Raw genomic sequence first — 23,177 nt, 5'->3', positions numbered from 1 at the left:
TTCTTTCCCCATTCATTTGAAAAAGATTTCCCTACTATGTATGTATGTATGTATGTATGTGTCTATCTATCTATCTAATCTCCTCCCCCTCAAGGTCAGGGGAACCAATGATCAGGGAGTCATCAAAGATGACAGGTTTGATGAAGCTCCTTCTCCCTCTGAGGGGCCAACTAAGGAGGCAGGGGACTGCCAAGGGACTATCCTTTGTTGGAGAAGCTGCTTGAGATCTGAAATCTTCTCTCAGGAGCTGACTCATTTGCTTACTTGGGATTCTTCCAACCCTTGAAGGTCAGGTGTACACTCCCTGAGCCTCCTGAGGAGACTCTCGAGGAGCCTGAAGTCCCTATGAATGAAAGCATTCATTCAGCAGGTGACTGGAGACCAACAAGCTGGGTTCTCTTTCTATATCTTACTGAGTCTGTAAAGAACAGGGTCCCTGAGGCTCTCATGCCAGACCAGACCAGAAGGATCTCCTGCTCAGCTCAAGATGGGCTCTAGGTGGAACCTATTCTGAAAAATCTAGTGTGGGAAATGTTAACCTTTGAATAAAATGGAGACATGGGTCTTTTTCCCTGCCAGGTGTGTCTCCCTCTGAGCTCTGAAAGAAGACTCCTTTGTTTAGATATAGCCACAATGGGAGGCTCAGAAGCTAGGTGGATGTGGGGCATCAGGGATCATAAGGTGAAGCCTCCTGCAAGGGTAGGCTGGATCAGGCTGCCATGAGATCCTGACACTACAGGGCAGATAGGGACTCCTCTTCTTCCAGAGGGGACTGAAGATGGACCTGGGTTTCTGTCCTTCCAAGAGAGATAGGCACTCCATGTGACATTGGAAACTTTATTACAGGGAAGGGGGAGATAGAGACATTTAAATGAGATATAATCAGGTAGCCAGAGACCATGGAGGAGAGATTTAAATGGAGAGATTGGGTGACCATCTGGGTGGGAGAATGGATAGGCTGAATAATGGCATCCCAAGATATAGAGATCCTAATCACAGGACAACTATGAATATGTTCTTATCATACGTATTATTGCAGTGGGTACAATGTGATCACAAAGATCTTTATTAATAGATAAGTGATGGGAGAAGACATAGAGAGATTTGAAGATGCTGTAGAATTTGAATATTGAGGAAAGGTCTCCAAGCCCAGGAATGCAGCTTTGCATGATGGAAAAGGAAAGTGAAGGCACACCAACAGCTGTGGAGGTAGCATGGCCCTGCAATTACTTTGGATGTATCTCAGTAAAACACATATTATAATTCTGATCATGAAAACTATAGAGGAGATTTTTGTCCCTTAAAGCCACTATGATTTTTTTCTAATTTGTTATACCAGCATTTGGAAGCTCATATAAGGACAGTCAAGCAGCAGAAAGGAAAAAGAAATTTAGAGGGTCAGGCTCTTAAAGAGAAGGCAAATAATCAGGGGTTAGATGGACAGAGATGCAGGCAGATGGGAGACATGTAGACAGACAAGCAGATGGAGAAGATAGGAGAGTTAAAAGCAGACCTCCAGGAAGATGGGAAGCACAAGGGCAGGCTGGTAAGACAGTGGGAGGATAGAAGGAAGGATGTGGAGGAATGGATTGGAACAGGGACAGGGAAATGGGATGTCAGGCAGGAGACTCTCAGAGCTGTCCTCGTCCCCACCAAGAGTATTTCATTTCAGCTTCCTGAGATGCAGGTAGATCCCATTCTTGGACTTCAACACAATTCGTGCCATAGGCAGTGGGATCCTGGTGGGGTCTGGCAGCAGCTCAAAGCGGAGCAGGGTCAGGGCCACAGCTACCTTCATCTCATTCATGGCAAATTGTTTACCAATGCAGTTCCTGAGCCAGGAAGGGACAGTGAAATGAGAAGTTACCCTAGGCCCTGTTCAAAGATGGACAGGCTCTGGCCCCAGCCCAGAGCTGGGCATCCAGTTTGCACCTTCATGAGCCCAGATCAACCCCTTTCCTCTCACTCAAACTTCTATTCCAGGCCTTGGTTCATGCTCTCTTGACCTTTGTCAATTCCCACCACTCTTTCAAGGCTCTCCCTGACCCTCCTCTGCTCTCAGAGGCATGAAATCTCCTTTAGGACAGAGTCAGTGGTCTAAGGGACAGAGTCCTACCACATGGTTAGTTCACTTCCTCACTAAGGGTCTTTGGTTTCCTAATGTGGAGATCACTAATCAGTGTCACACAGGGAAGAGTGGGCTACACTCCCTAGGATCACTGTCTCTGTGGACAAAACATCTACATTTGTAAGAGCAATCAGGTGTCAGTGGAGAGGTTCTTAGGATGAGGATCCTTAAATTGAACCCCATCTGCCTTTCACTCAATAATCAACATCTTGCCTTCCATTTATCCTCACTGAACAGCAGCATCAGTAGCCTTCTAATTTTACTTCAGAAGTGTCCCTGCCTGCCATCTTGAGTTTTCTCTTCTAGAATTCTCTTGTGTGCATCTCCCCCACCCCACTGGCCTTCCCATGCCCTCCAACAAGCAGGACTGTGTCCAAATATCTCAGCTACATCACCCCTTCTATGGGCTGTCAACTCACCCACTTTTTGCCTGTCCAACACTACATCCTTGATCACATCAAAGTCATTGAGTAAATCCTCTCTCCACCTCTGCCTGAACATCCTCAAGGCTCAGGTCAATGACCACCTGGCCTCCACCCATCTCCCACCATTCCTCTCCCCACTGGGCCCCCAATGAACCATCAGTGCTTTCTTCAAGGACACACCACAATCCAGGGGCTGGGACAGTGTCGGGAACCTGGAACATTCCACATGACAGAGTGAAAGAATGAGGCAAGGAATGAGATTTGTATTGTATATAGGTGTCTAATTCTGTAATGCACCTTTTTGTTCTACTTATTGAAGCAGGGGAAGAATCCTCCCACTCTATGTTCCTATTTCTTAGCATAGAACTTGGCACAGATAAATGTACTTTCAAATACTTTTGTATTTTCATGAAAGTAGTTGAACTGAAATAAAATAAAATGCAAAGGAATACACAGAGGGCAAATTTTTCTAGCTAGTAATTGAGCTACCTCGTACTCTCCTGTCCTCCAATGATAGTGTCAAGATTTGTATCTAATGGATAAGAGGGAGCATTCAAACTTCGGGAAACTTATCCTAGAAAACTGGTTTCTGGAAAAACAACATACTTAAAGCCTTTTCTGTAAAAGTTTATGCACCATGGTGGAATTCACAGAATTGATTCAGAAAAATCTTCTTTGTATTAATCAATGCATATTTTACCAATGCATATTCCACAGGATGAATCCTGCAGACCTCATGATTTTCACACCAAACACCTGGCATGTGCTAATCCAGCTCAGCAACTATTTCAGGCGTTTTTGTTACTGTATATCCCTGTATAGGCTGCCGTCATAACTAAGTTGTGAGTTTTCTCTCAGAGGCAGGTTAGTGGCTTATTCTTATGTTTTTGTGAAAATGAATGTGTAGCGATCCCTTGTCACTTACAGTATCTTGCTGACTGAGTTAGCTGACACAGATCTGTAGTATCAATATGAGGTAAAATTTGGGGAGCCAGAAGTTCAAAATGTATGAGACAACATTCACTATTGTCCATTTCTCTATACATAATGGACAGCAAACTTTCAGACATGTGGCTTCAACAGCAGCACCAGTGAGACTGGTGGAATTCTAAATATATATATGAACATTTCAGTGGTTCATTACAGTGACTCATGAATTAAGGAAAAAAAGGTAATGGGCTGCGCTGAGAATGTGGGAAGAGATACAGTTAACCTTTAAGATACCTGGCAGTTGGTTAAAACTAACACTTGAAGACTAGTTTACATGAGAAAGTCTAAGTCTGAAAATTCATACTTCAAAAGTGAGGAAAACACCAAAATACATAGAAGTGTGAAACATGTACTGACATGGGTTTTAGGCTGGTAGCTGGGAAGACCAATGTGTCAAAATCTCCATGGTGTGTCCTAAAATGTCACATTTCTTTTGGGCACAGACTCACCTACATGATGCCTCTTACCCTCAAATGCAAACAAAGATATACCTGAAGATGCCACATAGAAACCTAGAGGGTCACAAATATCAGATATGTGCCCAAAGGTCCCCCATACACACATACTTTATCATACACAAGATTTCAAACCTTGATCCTCCTGAGAAGGGCAGGAATGAGTGGCTGTGTTGGGTAGAATCCACTGCAAACCGAGAAGGGTCAAACACCTGACGAGAGATAGCCAAGGCCAGTTCAGAGAGGAGTCAAGCTCTTGCTTCCAAACCATAAGGAAAAGGGAAGCCCAGAGGTGGGAGCAGAGAGAGCAAGAGGAAAAAAAGGGGAGATTCATTCTGACAAGTCACCCCCTCCACTCCTCCAGGGCCCTCATACCTCTGGGTTTGGCCACACCTTTGGACTGTGGTGAAGGGTATAAATGGAAAGTGAGACGATGATACCTGTTGGGCACAGGTAGGAGACAGAGAGAAGATTGATTACATTCAGGAGGTAGGCCCATGGCCTCATGGCCATGTAAGGGACATATATACAGAAAAAGCTTCGGGGAGGCAAATCATCACTTTTAGCAGGATGATATTATTATGGGGAACAAGGGTGGCCATGGCAAAGCACTTATAACAGGCGAGGAGCAAAAAATGGTGAACTGATAAACAAGAGGAAAAAAGAACTGGAGCATCACTGCTTATGACAACTCAAATTCATCAAATCCTGTCCAGGAGCCATTGCAAAAAATACATTAGCTCCCTCACTATACACAAACATCCTCCAAGAAAGACTCTGTTTTATATCATTTTTCAGATCAAATACTGAAATCTCAGTGAGACTGATGATCTTCCCCATGGTCACACATGATGGATGTGGCAGGTCTGGGATCAGACTCAATGCTGAATGAGCCCATGGGTGATTTCTCTCCACAAGGGGCCTCAGATCATCAGCTGCTCTCTTCAATTAACCCAAGGGTGCTTCAGAGACTGGACCACATTTTGTGCATGACATGGGAATCCATAATCTCCCATATTTGCTTTCATAAATGGAAAGAGCCACATCACCTTAGCTCTTACCTGATTCTCTCTGCTCCACACAACTCAAGGAATGGGAATTTCAGGGTTAATGTCCCGAGGCCAATATTTAATCTGGAGCTTCACATTGACATAATAAGATGTTGATGAATTTGAGCTCTGGATCAAGAGTTTCATAAGCCCTTTTCTAACTTCAAGGTAAGGATTCAATTTACTGATGGGGAAAGAGACTCTACAAGGTTCAGAACTCCTGGACATGTGGACTTCCAATCTTTCCTTGTCCCTGCTGAAATCTTAAGTGAGTCTAGAAAGGTCATACCTTTGGGTAAGGAGCGTCCATCAGGGAAGGTGACAGGTTTGCTAAGCTCTCTGCTCACACTTGGTACAGGTGGATAGAGCCGCAAGGCCTCCTTGATGCACATGGTCATATAGGGCATCTGGTCCAGGTGTTCCCTGGAATGAAGCTCATCTTGAAGGGCAGGAAGGGTCCAGAAATCCCAAAGTCTTCCCCTACAAAAAAGGCTGTATTCTCCCACACCTTGAGCTATTACTCACCAAGTGATAGAGGCTTCATCCCCCAGGATAGTCTGGACCTCCTCCCTGCACTTCTGTTGATGCTCAGGGTGTGCAGCTAGAGCATAGAGGATCCAGGAGATACCACTGGCTGTGGTATCATGGCCCTCAAACATGAATGTGTCCACTTCAGCACGCAGATCCTTATTAGAGAAGCCATTTCCATCATCCATCTGGGGGCAGACATGGGTAAGCAATCAGAGTTTGTCCCTCACTTTGTGCTTCTGGGCAAAGGCTTAGGCCTCTCCCATACACACTCACTTTGGCGAACAGGAGGATATCCAAGAAATCCAAGCGCCTCTTTCTCTTGATCTTCTCTAGCTCTCTCTCATTCTGCAGCTGAGACTTCCTCTGCTTGATCACTCGGTCTATTGCAGGACAGAGGTTACCAGATAGAAATGAGAGCTACAGCAACACAGAGTGGCCCCATATGTCTGCCCCTCTACCCCATCTAGAAGCCCTGCAGAGTTCAAGGTGTGTGTGGGTGTGTGGGTCAGGATTTGGGAGACTAAACTACCATTTGATGTAGGTCAGGTCTCACTGCAGGAGCACACCCATGGAGCCTGTCCCATCAGAGCACACCCATTGAGTCTCTATCCACCTCTACCAAATGTTTTTCATTCAGCATCACCAATGAGAAGGTCTCATTCAACATCACCAATGAGAATGCACAAGTAATCCCCTGCATACCACCTGAAACACTAATATCACATTTTGTAAGTGATGTACCAACATAAGTGTGTCCCAGGTCCTCCAGGACCACAAGTGACCCTGGCTCCGCCTGAGGGGTCATGGCCAACTCTATTGGTCTGAGCCTGGTAGAGGAGGGGAAACGGGAGATAGAACCTGTGTGCTCATGGGCAAGCTTGCAGGCTTGTTTGAACAATTGGCCATTTGAAGACAAACTGTAGATGATGTCACTCTGTTGAAAAACGCTCCTAATCCGGGAAAAACTCAGATCTTTTAGGTCTTCAATGGCTTGGATGTAGGAGCGAGAATTCCTGAGAAAGAAGATGCAGAACAGATTGAACTCAGAAGAGGCCTGATCTGGATGGATGTAGAGTGGTGATTCTGTTAATGGTGGGGACACAAGATACCGAGGCACATGTTATTTCTGTTTTACAATCCTTGTGACTCTCAGATCCTTAGAACATGGCATAAATATCCAGGCTTCCAGTCAAGCTAGGGATCAAGGGTCTGTCACTGGGGCCAGTGTTGAATCTGGTCAGGATTTAGAGTTGGCCCAGGGCTGGAGTCAGAATCTTGCTTTGTGTGGAGATGGACATTCAAGCTGTCCCACCTCTCTTTCAGTAGTAAAAAGAAGTTGGGTCTACACCAATAGTAAAAAGGACTTTGTAGATGAAGGTTGTTACCGACCTGTCTAATTGGGCACAGCTCTTGTGGCTGAAGGCGCACTTCATGATCGAGTCCAGTGTCATCAAGGAAACATGTTGAAAGATCTCCAGAGGGGAGTCCTGACTGATGAGCTGCTCCCATCTGTCCTATTTTTCAGAAGGTGGCATTGACCTTCTTTTATCCAGAAATTATCTGCTAAATAGACTAAACTTTTCCCCTATATTTTCAGATGTCCTGTTCTAAGTTCCTTACTTTAGAAGGCAGATGATCAAGACTGCAAAAGCAAACATTTGTTAAATGACATCTATATTTGCACAATTATTTAACTTAAATATACCATCCCATAAAATCTGAAACAAATTTTGAATTTTGGCAACCAGTTATATATAAAGAGGAAGAAACCTCTACAATATTGTGAGAGCTGAACTTGGCCTGAGGGATTGGTAGGATTCCAATTTTAGAAGGTAAATGTGTCAAGGCAAAATTTCCACTATGGGCACTTCTAATGGAGGCCATCAGGGACTTTGACTACTGTTTACTCATTAAAAGTTTGGTGAGAACTGTTTGGCCAGAAATCCAAGTCTTGGAATATGATGGTATAGCAGGTTGGCTGTGAGAATGCAGAGCTGGTGTCCATATTATTGCATGTGTCACTCAAACTCAAAATCCATGCAGAAGCCCTGGACTCCAGGTAATTGAATGGTACACTGTGATGTCCTTGAGCTACTGAAGTTGCCATTGCCCAGTACACCCAGGGACAAGTAGTCTTGTTGCCTGGTAGGATTTAATACTTCTGTTTCCTGTAATAGAGACCTGGAAGTGGGAGGTGGGGCCTGTGTCCACCATGACTCTCTGCCTTGGATGATGAGCACAGTGTGGCTTAATCTTGATGTCAGGCTCCTGTCTGTCCCAACTAAGTATTATTATTTTTTAGAGGGTCTTACTGTATAGATCAGGATGGACCAAAACTCGCTATGAATCCAGGCTTGGCCTCAACTTATGATCTTTCTGCTTCAGTCTCTCAAGTGCTGTGATTACAGGCATGTACCACTATGCCTTGTGGTCATATCTGATTTGAGGAACTAACTCAGTAATGACCTGAGGGTGTTATTCATGTGATTATGGCTGAGGGCTGTCTGTGTTAGAGAGTAGAATATGAATGTATGCTGTGAGTGGATGTGTGGAAATGACAGACTCACCAGCATGACTTGGACAGAGTTGGCTATGACAGCCACATAGGGCTTCAGGATGTCAAAGTGAAAAGCTGGGGTCAACATCCGCCGGTGCTGGAACCATGTTGGCCCATTCAACAGGAGCAATCCATAGCCTGTGGAGGAGATGTGCTTGTGCATCAGTGTATCAGCGATGAGATCAGAGGGAAGAATGGGGACAATTTGGGAGGTCTAAATAGTGAGGTTCTGGGGAAGTAAAACTGGGAAGGCAGAATTTTCTGGATGAAGACAGTAAAGAGCAATAATTTAAAAGAATGTAAATCCTAAAAAATAAAGAATGTAAATCTTCCAATTGTTCTGGTAAATTGATATGATTGTGAGAGTTGAGACATAAAGTTTGTGAAATGTTGAAGACAAAGCAAGGAAGGACTTAAGTAAATATTAGTCTGAGAATGTAGAGATGTCAGAAGAAATATGGAAGAATCTGAGACTCAGGACGACTCATACCAGCATGAGGATATTATCAGGATTCAGTTAGAGAAAAATAAGTCTTGATTTACAGATTGGCCACTACAGTGGTGGCCCATCAGGGCTTGCTCTCTGTAGGTCTGAGAGATATATCTTCTGTACCGTAACTGGGGAGTGATTATGTTTAGGTGTACATACCAATCCAGGGAGATACAAATTTGTAGATACCATGAGCTTTTGGGTCTGAAAGAAAGACAAAAGCTTTATAGGAAATTGACATTGACCAAATAATGCAGCCTTAAGAGAGCTAAAGTTGAGGCAATGAGCTTCCATGAGTTCCTGATGAGTCTCAGTTGGCAATTTGTCCCATGTTTCCTCCCATAGCCTCTCATCTTCTTCTAGCTCTGTCCTATCAGTCAGTTGGGCTCAGGAATGCCACTTCTGAGTACCAGCAGCTGAACACCCCAGTGACAGGGATGAGGAGTTGGTGAAAAACACAAGCCCTATATTCAGTGCCCAAGAATAAGACAGAGCCTTGTGGTTTTTCTTCAATGGCTGATAGTTTTATTACTGAAGATGGGAGAAAATTAGAGCTTTTATACCAACATCCTGTGAATATGAAGTTACTTTTTAATACATGGAGCAACATGCTAACATATCACCTCATTTAAGGAAGGAAGAAAACAAATTCAGATGCACAGAGAGATTTTAAACATTCAATATTGAATAAATATTATTGGTGTTAGGCTGGGAGAAAAGGGAGGTAGGCAGGAGATTCACATATTGACATTTACACTGCCACTGTCTCCTGGAATTTTACAGATTCTAGGGCATGGACTCAGGTGTGAAGAGATGCTCCTATTGGGATGGGGTTTCACTCTCACCTGATCTCCCCAGAATCACCTTCATGTAGTCAGGATCGTAGACCAGAACAGAAAGCCTACTCCCAGCCAACCAGCGAGGACAGGCACTTGGGAATTTCTCTGCCCATTTTAAAACTTGTTGCAGCTCCTGATCCTTTTGGAACTGTTATGGAGGGAAGGAAATTTAATAATGCTGTTTTTAAAGGTTCATTTCTTTGGGCGAGGATGAATGCTTGAACAACAATGGGGCTGTAGTACTGGACCTATCCACAAGGATCAGAGACTCAGACTGTTTTTGAGCCCATAGGTTCTGATCCAGACTCTTACTGCTTCTCTTGGACTTGACCTAAGCTCAGTCTTGTCTCCCTATTGTGCCACCCATGTGTGTCCCTAGAACCTTGCACACAGCAAATAATCAATGTTCAGAGACAAACTCTGTAGTGCACAAAACTTTTCCATAGACTTATATTAGAGTTACAGGTAATTTATGTATTTCATTGTTTCATATGTTGAAATGCTAACAGTTAATATATCAGTTGTGACATTATTTGGACATACAGTCTTCATATGAGTAACTAATATAAAGTGAGATCATTAGGGTGGGCTCTAATCCAGTGTAAAGATGTCTTTATAAAAAGAAGAATTTTGGACACAGTGATGTGAATGGAGAGAAGCCAGTATGAAGGGATAGGGAGAAGAGGGCCATTTACATGCCAAGGCGACAGTTATACAGCAAGTTCTTCTGTAGAGCTCACAAAAGGAGCCAGCCTTGTCAATACATTTCTGATACTTTACCCACCCAGTCTATGTACTTTGTTATGGTAGCCCTGGCAAAATGATACATTTATGTAATGCTCAAGGCCATTCTGTGGTCAAGGACAGATTATTAGCTTATTTGTTTTGCTGAAGAATGAGGAAACCAATGTTCAGTTGCCCATGTGATTACATTAAAGCGGACTCTGCTTACAAACAGTAACATTTCCTTGTGCTCCTGGGTGTCTCTCTAGTATATTTTTACTCAGTTTTCTAGTCTTTAATTCTGTTTTGGCAAACTCACCTTTTTTATATATCATCTTTGTGTTCTTAGAGCCCTGTGTACAGCATGACTTGTTTAAATCATGCCTTATTTTAAAAAAAATGAATAAGCATATGAAGGAACCAATGACAGCATGTGGGACAGTGGAGGAGTGAGTGTTCATTAAAATTCCTATTGTAAGGGACAGATAAAATAGTCTGCTACCTACAAATCATGCTCCTGTGTCATACCATTGGTTTAGTCTACTTACTGTGGCATTCTTGTCTCTTGATTAGCCAATAATAGAGGTAGCGAATAAATAAAAGTCTCAGTATTATAAGAGATAGAAATATCTGGTGAAATTGCTGTTATCCCATAGAAGTTCTGATGTGATTTACAACCACGAGTAATATTTTTGTAGAGAAGTTGATACTATAAATAACCTAGGCCACTCAAAAGCATCATTCAGCTTGTGACAGTAAATGAAACAAAAGTCACAATATCTTAAAAATCAACAAATGATCTGGTGGTGGGGGTGAAGGGCACATAGGTAATGGGGGAAAAAATAAGAACTAAGATACATCATGTTCAGGTACAAACACCCAATGATAAATGTAAATGTATTGTATACCTAAAATGTACCAATTAATATATAAATAAAAAAATTCAACAAATGATCTGGAAGTCATTAGTATTAATATTTGTATGATCAAATATTGACTATCAGACTTTAAATATTTCTGTCTAGCTAATTATAATAGTCTCCACATTCAGTTCCCTTTGCTGACAATAATTTTATCTCATTGTAGAAAAGAGTGGCATAGATTTCCCTTTCTCTCCTCAGGACTGACCAGAACAGGGGATCAGCACTATCCATACTTAGACCTCTGGCTCCTCCTTACCCTGCTTCCTTGTTGAGCCCACACACACATACCTGGATCCCTTCTGGTATGGAAAGAACAGAGTGTGCTGAACTCAAAAGGCTCACAGTTCTGTTTATAGGAAAATCAAGTAAATATTTCCTGTTTAATCAAGCAGCTCAAATATTTATCCTCTTCACCTGCAGGACATCATCAGCTCTATACCTCATGTGTGTCTACCACTGCAAACATTACACCTTCTTAAAATCATCCATTCTGGAAAATTCCTTTCTCTCAGGCAAATGTAGTGAGTGATCTTTTCAACTAACATCTTCTACCCACCCCAGAAGATACCTTCTGAGATTTTTCTGTGATCTGATACTTCCTGAGATTTGTGACTATTGTTGCCCACACCAAGAAACTCACAGGGCAGAAATTCTAACAAACTGATGTCTCTATTCCTTGGCAAGCTCAGGGCCAGGTATAAAGAAAGAATTGAGTGATAGGTGCAGGGAAGTGTCTAGAAGTCTTGTTTTTTGAGAACAGCTGAGGCTGCTGGAGATGCTCAGCCTGGAGAAAAGGAAACTCAAGTATAACCATCCACAGTCTTCTAAGTACAAGGCTGACCTGGTATACAACAGATCTGCATAAGAAAGAAACATATGACAGAGCTGAGTAATAGCAAGACAGGCTTCATGTGAAGGAGTGAGCTCTTCATTATTTTGATGATCCCAGCCTGAGAGTAATGTAGGGGTGGTCCTTGGAAGACATATGGTCATCATAGAAGAGGCTTTGTCCTGTAGGACTAGGGATGTAGCTCAGTAGTAAAGTACTTGCATAGCATGTGAAGCACTGAATTTGGAGGTTTTGTCCTGTGAATTTGCTTACCAGTGTCTTAGAGTTCCATCCTTCCCTCTCTTCCTACTACCTTGTCGATCTTCCTACCTCCTTTTTGTGCCCGAAGAGCCAGTGGGAGGGTGGACATGGGAACTGCTGGACAGCTTTGAGCAGCCATTGTCTGTGCAAGTAGAGCTGGGCTGCCTTGAAGAGTAGCAGAATCAGGCCAAGCAGGGAGGCCACCTGGAGGAGCCCAGAGATGCCACCTGGGAATCTGGTGGGACTGAGTGCAGAGATGCTCATGGTGCAGTGGCTTCTGGATCACTGATTCTCCCTCACTGTCACTGAACTCCCCAGTCTCTCCTGCCTAAACCTTAACCGCATGGCCCTGCCTACTAGTGGGAGGGAGAAAAAAGAGGGCAAACTTTGACTTCAGAATACACAGTTAATTGACCTGAATGACTCACTGGAGGGGGAGGAAGAGAGGGAAGAAAAACAAGGAGAGGTGGAGGGGAAGTAGAAAGACAATCTGGAAGTAAAAAACTAAATCATTAAGAACAGGAAGAGTGCCATGGAAAAGAAGAGTGGAGAAGGAGATAGGGCAGAGGAAGTGAGAATACACATGATTGATGCATATATAAAAATATCACAGTAAGCGTTTGGCGAAGCCCAACCAACCTCCAAGGCTGGTTGACAAAGTTCCAGCTTGGGGAAAAGAAGGGTGGAACACATCGTACCCTCATGTTTTATTTTTTTCATGCCATAATGTTTAAAATTGTTACTCTGGTCACAGGAGTTATTGTGTTTGTGACTAACAACAAACTCTCCATAAGGCAAATTGGCAATGATGTATTGAAATCTGATCTGGCTCAAAAGTCCCAAAATTCCAGTTTCTCTTAGTTCTATTGCCACATCCACTTCTAAAGAAACCTCTCCTGAAACTCCCTCTGTTTTCCCACTACTATAACTCCCTCCTCTTATTGCTGACCTTCTTACTACTAAAGGGGTCTTATGAAGAGGTTGTAAGGACAGACTTTAGATGTAAGAAACAGTGGGAAATAAGAAATAGAGAGAAAGTTGGGACAGGTAAATGCACTAAGGAGGCAAGTTATTCAATATTTCTCACAGTGCTGTAAATATCTCCTGCTCATGAACTATGAACCCAAATGACAGTTAGTTAAGATAAACAGAGGTATAGAGAGGTAAAGAGCTAATAGCAAAGTATATTAACTGTTGTGCAGTTTCTCAAGGGCTAACTGGTGACCACAAGTTTAATTTTTAATTTAATTAATTTAATTTAATTAATTAAATCTTGCTTGTACCCCCGCTGCTATAGAGATTTTAATTAAGTTACCCTCTGGAGATTTTGATTAAGTTACATTCTGTTCTACTTAGGTATGGGAAAATAAGGGGACAATTGTGATTCTTAAGAAATGTATTCATGATGTTCAATGAAATGAATCAACTTAGAAAAATATATTGTTTAGTAAAAATAACCTTTACCTCACTAGATGTTGCTAAGGCAACCTAAAATGTAAACATATTCTGCCCAATGCCTCTTAGCTATTGCTTAAATATATAAAAATAAATCAGACCCTGAGACTTCTCAGAGGGAGCCTGAACATTGCTTGTGAAGGTTCTTTTCTCATCGCCGGCCCAGGACCTCTCCCCTTCCTACCCTACATCGGCTGCAGCTGGTCTGCGGCAAGCGTTATTAAATGTGTACTAAAAAAAAGAAATAGAGAAGTATTTAAAAGTTGTATTTGTTTAATCATTTGAAGATACCAATTAAAGTATCTTGCTAGACTTCTGGGAAGATGGTGTGGTGAGCAGTGGCAAATTAGCCTCTCTGAGATTCAGAGTCCAGATGCTGGAATATAGCAATGTTGGAAGGAGAAGGAGGGAAGTGGATCCCTGGGACCTAGGATGGCTCTGAAGTGAGAATTGAAACCCGAGGGGAGAATGAAAAGAGGGACCTCAACACAGAAGAGGGAGATGGCAAAGAGTGCTTTATCCCTGAATCCCAGCTCACAGTGTGAGAGAAGTAGCTTGAACCTACAGAGGCACATTGACCATGGGTGACTCCTGAGTTTCCATGGAGAAACACACCAATGGAATGAAGCAGTGGCTACTGAATAATCTCAATTCAAGTGTCCTCAGGAGTGGGAGATTGGCCTGTAGTCATTTTGGAAAGGGGCCAATTGAACCCTGGGCTCAGAGAAGCCACAGCTTGGCTCAATCTGGGGGCTCTCAGTGTCAGGGTGAGGCATAGCCATGGTAGACACCTAGGGCCAGGCAACTGAGTTCAAGCCAACAAGAGGCACCTGAACTGTTGTGGACTGAACAATTTGGGTTCCAGACTCACAGACAGAAACCAGGATCAGCCTGAACTTCAGTGGAGTTGAAAGTGTAAATTTGTTGGCATTATCTACCACCCCACCACAATTCTATTGAGTGCTTTCTGGAATCAACCAACACAGATCTGGGCTGTCTGTCCCCTTTTCCTACCAGTGACAGCAGAGATACATCTTGAAGTGCACATTTTCCCTTCCTTTCTTTGCTTTTTAATCTCTGTTTTCTTGATTGTTTGGTCTTGTTTTTATATGAGTGTGAACATTATTTTTAGGGTTTTTGTTTTGTTCTGTTATTATTTCTGTTTTTTCCTTCTTTCTTTCCCTCCTGTCTTCACCAGTTTCCCAAAGCCTGTGTAATCTTCCTTTGTCCTTTAGCCTTATTTTGAATCTCTTTCTCTTCTTCTATTTCTTTGTTTTTTGCTCTTACTGCTTTAAAATTTTCTCTCCTGAGAGTAAAATTGCTCTATTGAGGGGATATTTGCTGTATGTAATTTCCTGGGTTCTTTTTAGATTTTGTTACATAACTACAGATCTTGTTACTAAGGTAAAAGGTGGCAAATTAATGGTTACCACAGTTTATCACTTTCTAGGCTGTGCTTGATGCTATTTTATTACAGATTGTATTACTTTAGCCAAGGTGACAAGGTTTATCTAATAAGTTTCTTTTCCTTGTATGTCAAGACCAAGATTGCCTGAAGGTTACAAACAATACTATAAGCCAGTACCAAAGAACCAAGAGCTAGGCCAAATATACAGCAACTTCTTATCCTCAATAAATTTAAGCAGTAGGATCTTGCCATAGACTCAAAAGCCAAAAGCCAGCTACATGTAGAAGAAATCTCAGAAAAGTAGCTACTTCCTAATGAGTTCTTGATACTAGCAATGAAGCTACCTCCCATAAGCAATTTACAAGCATCAATGCAGAAACTAAGCTAGAAAAAATAGAAATTGAGAAGACACAGAAGTAAGATGCACCTCAAAACTTCCAGCTCACCAAAGGCAAAAGGAAAGGGCAGTGTGGTAGAACAATTTGAAAGTCACTCACCTGAACTATCTGAAATGGTAAGAGTGGGAGTAACAAAGCAGATGAATGAGATTCTAGAAAATAATCAAATTACAAATAATTTCTCAGATAATTAAAGACAAGATGACCATAATGAATGACATTGTTAGTGAACATAGAGTAGATACAGATTTAAAAATAGAATAGTTGATTTCACAGGGAAAATTCACGAGCCTAGTAGTCATTCTTTCCCACCAATGAACTTTGCTAGTTTGGAGAAGAGGCTGAGATAGCCGACCATGGACTAACTGAATCCACCACTAACATGCCAAGGAGAAGATCTGCCCCCAGTGCAGAGGAGGTGAACTTTCCAGGCTGCTATACTACTCCCCACAGCACCAAGGAGCAGAGATGCCCCCAATGCAGAGGAGGTGAACCTTCTGGGCCACCTTACCACCACCCCAGTGCCAAAGAGGTGAGCCACATGGGTGCCAGCAGCACACATCCCTTCCCCCATAACACTGAAAAGAGAAGACACAGAAACAAGCCTCAAAACCAGACTTCTAGTTCACCTAAGGCAACATCGAAGGGCAAATAGATGGAACAATCTGATACTCAACAACCTGGACTCCCTGAACTGGCAATGAAGCGAGGGTCTGGAAAAAATGAAATTGGAAGTAACTTCTCAGATAACAGCAGAGATTGTGCCCATAGTGCAAGACATGATTAATAAATCTAGAGCAGACACAAATAAAAAAATAGAGGAGCTGATGAACATAATGGAATCCCAACATAGGGAACAAATGGAATCCATAAAACAGAGGCAAGCAGATTTTCTGGGAGACTACAAACTCCGCTGAAGGTTTATGCAGCAGAATGAGCTAATGTGAGGACAGAATTTCAAATATAGAAGATAAGATTCCAATTAGTGACCAGGAAATAAAAAAATAAAAAAATGAGAGGCTTATTTTGGGCCTGGGATTTAGCTCAGTGGTTTCACCACCTGCTGTGCAAGCACAAGGACCTGAGTTTGATACCTGGTACCAAAAAAAAAAAAGAAATTCCAACAATAAACTTCACAGAACAAGAGAAAACAATACAAAAATTCATTTGGAACCATAAGAGACGTAGAATAGCTAAAGCAATTCTAGGCAACAGAGACATGGCTGGGGGCTGGGAGTATCACAATCCCCAATTTGAAACTATACTACAAAGCTACTGTGATAAAAACAGCATGGTACAGGCAAAGAAACAGACCCAAGGATCAGTGCGATAGCTTAGAAGATGCAGAAACCACTCCAGATGTACTCAGCCACCTAATCTTTGAAAAAGGACCCAAACCATCCTCATTGGAGGAAAGACAGCCTATTTAATAAATGGTGTTGGAAAAACTGGATTTCAACCTGCCAAAGATTAAAACTAGACCCATACATATCACCATGCACTAAACTAAGATCAAAGTGGATTAAAGATATAAATGTTAAGACAGAAACACTAAACTTGCTGGAAGATAAGTTAGGTAGAACTCTTGATGACATTGGTATAGGAAAAGACTTTATGAAAAAGTCCTCAGTAGCACGGGAGCTAGAGCAAAGAATCAGCAACTGGGATCTCATTGTATTAAAAAGCTTCTGCACTGCAAGAGAAGCCACCAACAGAGCTAAGAGACAACCTACAATGTGGGAAGAAATTTTTAGCAGCTGTACCTCAGACAAAGGTCTACTATCAAGAATATATAAAGAACTGAAAAAAAGTGTACATCAACTGGAAACTGGATAAAGAAGATGTGGTTTTTTTAAATAAAATGGAGTACTACTTAGCCATAAAGAATGAGAAACTAGAGACAGTTATAGCTAAATGGATGCATATTGAGGCCACACTCTTAAGTGAAATAAATAGGACACACATGTGCAAATACCAAATAGCTTCTTTGGTGTGAGAAACTGAAAGCGTAAATAAGGATTAAAATGATTAAAATGAATAATTGATAATTTGAAATAGGAAGAAAAAGTCCAAAGCAGCAGGGGAAGTGGGAGGGGAAGGGGAAAGGAAAGAAGGGAAAGGAAAAATTATAAGAAAAGGAAAAAATGGAAACAAAGTCTTTGTAAATAGGGAAAGGTGGAGGGGGTGAATGGAGCACAGACAATGGGGAAAAAATAAGTACCAAGATGCATCATGTACAGGTACAAGCACCCAATGATAAATGTAAATATATTGTATACCCATAATGTACCAATTGATTGCCTTGTCTGGTGGACTCATTCTATTTGGGTTCGTGGGGATGGAGTCTTCATTATGCCTTCCTAGAATATCCTTTGGAACATTTTTAAGTACTGAAAAAAATCAGACCCCCCAAATTCAAAGACCCAATTCAAAAATGGGCATCTGAAATGAACAGACATTTCTCAGGCAAAGAAGTAAAAGCAGCAAATAAATATATGAAAAATGTTCAACATCACTGGTCATTCGAGAGATGCAGATGAAAACAACACTGAGATTCCACCTCACCCCAGAAAGAATGGCTGCTATCAAGAAATCAACCAATAACAAATGCTGGTGGGAGTGTGGAGAGAAAGGAACTCTTCTCTATTGTTGGTGGGAGTGCAGACTGGTGAAACCACTTTGGAAATCAGTATAGAGATACCTCAAAGAACTAGGACTAGAGGTCCCATTTGACCCAGCTATACCCATACTGGGTATCTTCCCCAAAGAATTAAAAGAATCATACCACAATGATATATGTGTACCTATGTTTATAGTGGCACAGTTTGTAATAGCTAAAGCTTGGAGACAGCCCAAGTGTTCATCAAACAGAGCTGGAGGCTTTGTGCTGCTTGGCTACCCTGCTTGTGCTGGTTGGCCATGCCAAGCTGAGCACCAGATCTCATATTATTAATTTTAAAGTCCCAGAAAGGCCCTGGGGCATTCTCTGCCTTCTCCCTCTAGCCAGACTGTCATCTTCATGGAGGAGCCCTGAGTAATCATGACTGTACAGGGAAAAATCAGTCTATTGCTGGACAATGACACCTGTCTCTCAGTTCTTTTTTTCAACCCTGCCCTTCCTTTGAGCTGGAATACATTAGTGAAAGGAGTTACTGGAGAGGAGGCAACTCGTTATGTTTTTCAACCCTTAGGCTGTAAATGGGATGGCTTTTATTTCACTCATTTCTTTTTTAAAAAAATTCTTTTATTGGTACATTTTAGGTATACAATACATTTACATTTCTCATTAGGAACTTGTACCTTTACATGTTGCATCTTGGTTCTTAGTTTTTCCCATTCCCAGCCCTCCCTTCACCCCCTCCACCCTTCCCTATTTACAAAGGCTTTGTTTCCATTTTTTCCATTTCTCAGCATTTTTCCTTTCCCTTCTTTCCTTTCCTCTCCCTCTTCCCCTACCCTTTGGACCTTTTCTTCCTATTTCACATTATCAAGTATTCATTCTAATCATTGGTACATTTTAGGTATACAATATAGTGACATTCAACATTGGAAATTTGCACCTTTACATAATCTCTCTTGGTTCTTATTTTTCGCCCTTGCCCTGCCCTCCCTTCAAGCTCTCCATCCCTCCCTATTTACAAAGACTTTGTTTCCATTTTTCCATTTTCTCATATTAATTCCATTCCCTTCTTTCCTTTCCATTATCCCTTCCACTTCCCCTTCCCTTTTGTGCTTTTCTTCCTATTTCACATTATCTACTATACCTTTTAGTCCTTATTTATACTTTCAAGTTCTCACACCAGAGAAACTATTTGGTATTTATACAATGTGTGCTATTTGTTTCACTAAAGGGTATTGCCTCAATGTGCATCCATTTAGCTATAAATTTCTCTAATTTCTCATTTTTTAGGGCTGAGTGGTACTCCATTTTATAGAAAAACCACATTTTCTTTATCCAGTCTCCAATTAATGGGCATTTGAGCTGTTTCCAAGTTTTAACTATTACAAATTGTGCCTCTATGAACAAGGGTGCACATATATCACTGTGATATGATTCTTCTAATTCTTTGGGGAAGATCCCTAGCAGTGGAATAGCAGGGTCAAATGGGATTTCCAGTCCTAGTTCTTTGAGATATCTCTGTACTTATTTCCACAATGGTTGCACCAGTCTACACTCCCACCAGCAGTGGAGCAGGGTTCCTCTTTCCCAACATCCCCACCAGCATTTGTTATTGGTTGATTTCATGACAGCAGCCATTCTTTCTGGAGTGAGGTGGAGTCTCAGCATTGTTTTCCTTTGTATCACTCAAATGACCAGTGATGTCAAACAGTTTTTCAGGTATTTATTTGCTATATCTAATTCTTTGTTTGAGAAATGTCTGGTCATTTCAGATGTTCATTGTCGGATTGGGTCTTTAAATTTGGGAGGTCTGAGTTTTTAAAGTTCTTTATAGATTCGAGATAGTAGACCTTTGTCTGAGGAACAGCAGGTGAAGATTTTTTCTCACACTGTGGGTTGTCTCTTCACACTGCTGGTGGTTTCTCTTTCTGTGCAGAAGCTTTTCAATAAGAAGAGATCCCACTTGTTGATTGTTTGTGCTAGTTCACAGGCAACTAAGGTTTTATTTATAAAATCTTGTCCTACACCAATGTCTTCAAGAGTTCTACCTAACCTCTGTTCCAGCCATGTCAGCATTTCTATTTTAATATTTAGATTTTTAATCCATTTCGATTTTAGTTTAGTGCATGGTGAGAGATATAGGTCTAGTTTTAGTGTTTGGCAAGTTGAAACCCTATTTTTCCAGCACCATTTATTAAAGAGGCTATATTCCCTGCAGTGAGGGTGTTTGGCTCCTTTATCAAAGATGAGATGACTGAGTGTGTCTGGAGTTGTTTCTGCGTCTTCTAATCAGTTCCACTGGTCCTCAGTTCTGTTTCTTTGCCAGTACCATGCTGTTTTTATCACAGTAGCTTTATAGTATAGTTTAAAGTTGGGGATTGTAATAACCCCTGCCATGTCTCTGTTACCTAGAATTGCTTTTTATATTCTGGGTCTCTTCTTATTCCAAATGAATTTTTGGATTGTTTTCTCAAGGTCTGTGAAGTATGCTGCTGGGATCTCAATTGGGATCACATTGAATCTATATAGCAGTTTTGGAAGTATGGCCATTTTCACTATATTGGTCCTTCCTACCCAGGAGCAGGAGATGTCTGTCCATTTGCTGATATCATCTTCAATCTCTCTTCTCAGAGTGCTATAGTTTTCAGAGAAGAGGTCTTTGATTTCTTTCATTAGGTTGATTCCTAGGTATTTCAGTTTTTTGGATGCTATTGTGAAAGGAATTGTATGCCTTATTTCTGTCTCAGTGAGTATATTGTTCGTGTAGAGGAAAGCTTTTGATTTTTGTGTGTTGACTTGTATCCAGCTACTTTACTGAATTTGGTTATTAAGTATAAAAAACTTTTGGTGGAGTTCTTGGGTTCTTCTATATAGAGTATCATGTCATCTGCAAATAATGACAATTTGACTTCTTTATTTCCTATCTTTATTCCTTTTATTTCTTTCTCTTGTCTAATTGCCATGGCTAATGTTTCCAGAACTATATTGAATAGGAGTGGTGATAGTGGACATCCTTATCTTGTTCCTGATTTTTGTGTGTAGGATTTTAGGTTTGACCATTCAGTATGATACTGGCTGTTGGTTTTTCATAGATGGCTTTTATCAGTTCGAGGTGGAGACCATCTATTCCAATTTTTGGTAGGGCTTTTTTTTAAATCATAAATGCATTTTGAAATTTGTCAAATGATTTTTTTGCATCTATGGAGATAATCATGTGGTTTTTATCCTTGGCTCTGTTCATATAGTGTATTACATTGATTGATTTGCATATGTTGAACCATCTCTGCATCCCTGGGCTGAATCCCACTGGATCAGGGTGTATGATCTTCTTGATGATCTTCTGCATTCTGTTTGCCAGTATCTTATTAAGGATTTTTGCATCTATTTTCATTAGTGAGAGTGGCCTATAGTTCTCTTTTTCAGTTGGGTCTTTCTCTGCTTTGGGGATCAAAGTGATGCTTGCTTCCAGGAATGAATTTGGGAGTATTGCTTCCCTTTCAATTTCATTGAAGAGTTTAAACAGTAGTGATAGCAGTTCCTCTCTAAATGTCTTGTAGAATTCAGCAGTGAAGCCATCAGGTCCTGGGCTTTTCTTAGTTGATAAATTTTTAATTACATTTTCAATTTCATTAGTTGATATTGGGTTGTTCAGAATTTTTAGGTCTTCTTCATTCAACTTTGGTAATTCATATGTATCTAGGAATCTGTCCATTTCTTCTGTGTTGTCCATCTTATTGGCGTATAGGTTCTGGAAGTAGGTATTGATGATCCTCTGGATTTCTGCTGGGTCTGTTGTCATTTCACCCTTTTCATTCCTAATTGCATGGATTTGGGCCTTTCTTTCCTTTTTCTGATAAGATTGGCTAAGGGTTTGTTAATTTTGTTTATTCTTTTGAAGAACCAACTCTTGGCTTCATTGACTTTGTATTGTTCTATTAGTTTCCATTGTATTGATTTCTGCTCTGATCTTTATAATTTCCTCCCTTGTATAAGCTTTGGGTTTGTCCTGCTCTTCTTTTTCTAGAAGTTTGAGGTTCAGCATCAGGTTGTTTAATTGGGCTCGCCCTGTTTTCCTAATATGCTTATTCACTGCGTGAATTTCCCAAGTAAGATTGCTTTCATTGTGTCCCATAGATTCTAATATATTCTATTGTCATTGTCATTTAATTGAAGGAACTGTCTGATTTCTTCTTTATTATCCTCTGTGACCCATAGGTTATTCAGAAGTGTGTTGTTCAGTTTCCATGTATTTATGTAATTTTTGTGGTTTCTTTTGCTATTGATCTCCAATTTCATCTCACTATGGTCTGATAATATACAGGGGATAACTTCAATTCCTTTGCACTAACTTAAGCATGTTCTATGTGCAAGCATTTGGTCTATTTTGGAGAATGACCCATGTACAGGTGGAGGAATTTGCATTCTGATTTTGTGGAGTGGAGCACTCTGTATACATCTGTTAAGTTCATTTGCTCAAGAGTTTGATTGAGTTCTAGTATTTCATTACTTATTTTTTGTCTAGTTGATCTATCTATTTGTGACAGTGGGGTATTGAAGTCCCCTACTACAATTGTATTAGTGCATATATGACTTTTCATATGTGTTAGTATTTGTTTTATATAGTTGGGTTCACTAGTGTTTGGTGCATAGATATTTGTGATTGTCATCTCTTCCTGTTGGATTGTTCCCTTTAGAAGACTGTAGTGTCCTTATTTGTCTCACTTAATCAGTGTTGGTTTGAAATCTACTTGATCTGGAAAGACGATAGCTACTCCTGATTTTTTGGGGGGTTCCAGTCAAGTGGAGTATTGTTCTCCACCCTTTAAGTTTCAGTCTATGTGTTTCATTTTGAACTAAGTGTGTTTCTTGTATGCAGCATATTGTTGGATTTTGCTTCTTGACCCATTCTGCCAGTCTATTTCTTTTGATTGGTGAATTGAGACCATTGACATTGATGGTTATAACTGATGCATATTGACTTATCATTGTCATGACTTTTTCTTTTGGTTGGATTCTCCCCCTTTACATTCAATTTCTTGTCATGCCCAATGGGTTCATTCTGCTTTGCTTTCTGGGGTTATGATCCTCATTGCCTG

At 41.0% G+C, this 23,177-nt stretch overlaps 2 protein-coding genes across 3 annotated transcripts in view; one reads left to right on the top strand and one right to left on the bottom strand.

Moving 5' to 3' along the window:
- The window catches only part of LOC147827313 (cytochrome P450 4B1-like), a 100,439-nt gene that overhangs the window by 53,856 nt on the left and 23,406 nt on the right, over positions 1-23,177 (top strand). The window lies entirely within an intron of this gene.
- On the bottom strand, positions 824-12,527 carry LOC101696405 (cytochrome P450 4A4-like). 2 transcript variants are annotated; one of them, XM_004872974.4, is made up of 12 exons: positions 12,270-12,527; positions 9,471-9,612; positions 8,785-8,829; positions 8,146-8,273; positions 6,968-7,092; positions 6,437-6,591; positions 5,852-5,958; positions 5,573-5,763; positions 5,337-5,470; positions 4,374-4,438; positions 4,134-4,210; positions 824-1,832 (listed from the first exon to the last, which is right to left on the bottom strand). In XM_004872974.4, the coding sequence occupies exons 1-12, from the start codon at positions 12,462-12,464 to the stop codon at positions 1,664-1,666; spliced, it is 1,533 nt and encodes a 510-aa protein (XP_004873031.2). In that variant the 5' UTR covers positions 12,465-12,527; the 3' UTR covers positions 824-1,663. The 2 variants fall into 2 exon arrangements, with proteins under 2 accessions (XP_004873031.2, XP_012923996.2); XM_013068542.3 differs by lacking the exon at positions 8,785-8,829.

This window comes from Heterocephalus glaber, unplaced genomic scaffold, assembly GCF_053883595.1.
Source record: "Heterocephalus glaber isolate CG9 unplaced genomic scaffold, H.glaber_assembly_v1.0 deba00001451, whole genome shotgun sequence".
Classification (NCBI taxonomy): Eukaryota; Metazoa; Chordata; class Mammalia; order Rodentia; family Bathyergidae; genus Heterocephalus; species Heterocephalus glaber.
This window is presented reverse-complemented; position numbering and strand designations above follow the sequence as displayed.

What these genes read in the sequence shown, in the direction of transcription:
- LOC101696405 (XM_004872974.4), bottom strand. Translation starts at nt 12,464, where the DNA reads ATGAGCATCTCTGCACTCAGTCCCACCAGATTCCCAGGTGGCATCTCT. An exon ending in AGCTGTGCCCAATTAGACAG is followed by an intron (nt 6,592 to 6,967) that starts GTCGGTAACAAC and finishes CTTCTTTCTCAG; the next exon opens with GAATTCTCGCTCCTACATCC. An exon ending in TGGACGCTCCTTACCCAAAG is followed by an intron (nt 4,439 to 5,336) that starts GTATGACCTTTC and finishes TGTGCCCAACAG; the next exon opens with GTATCATCGTCTCACTTTCC.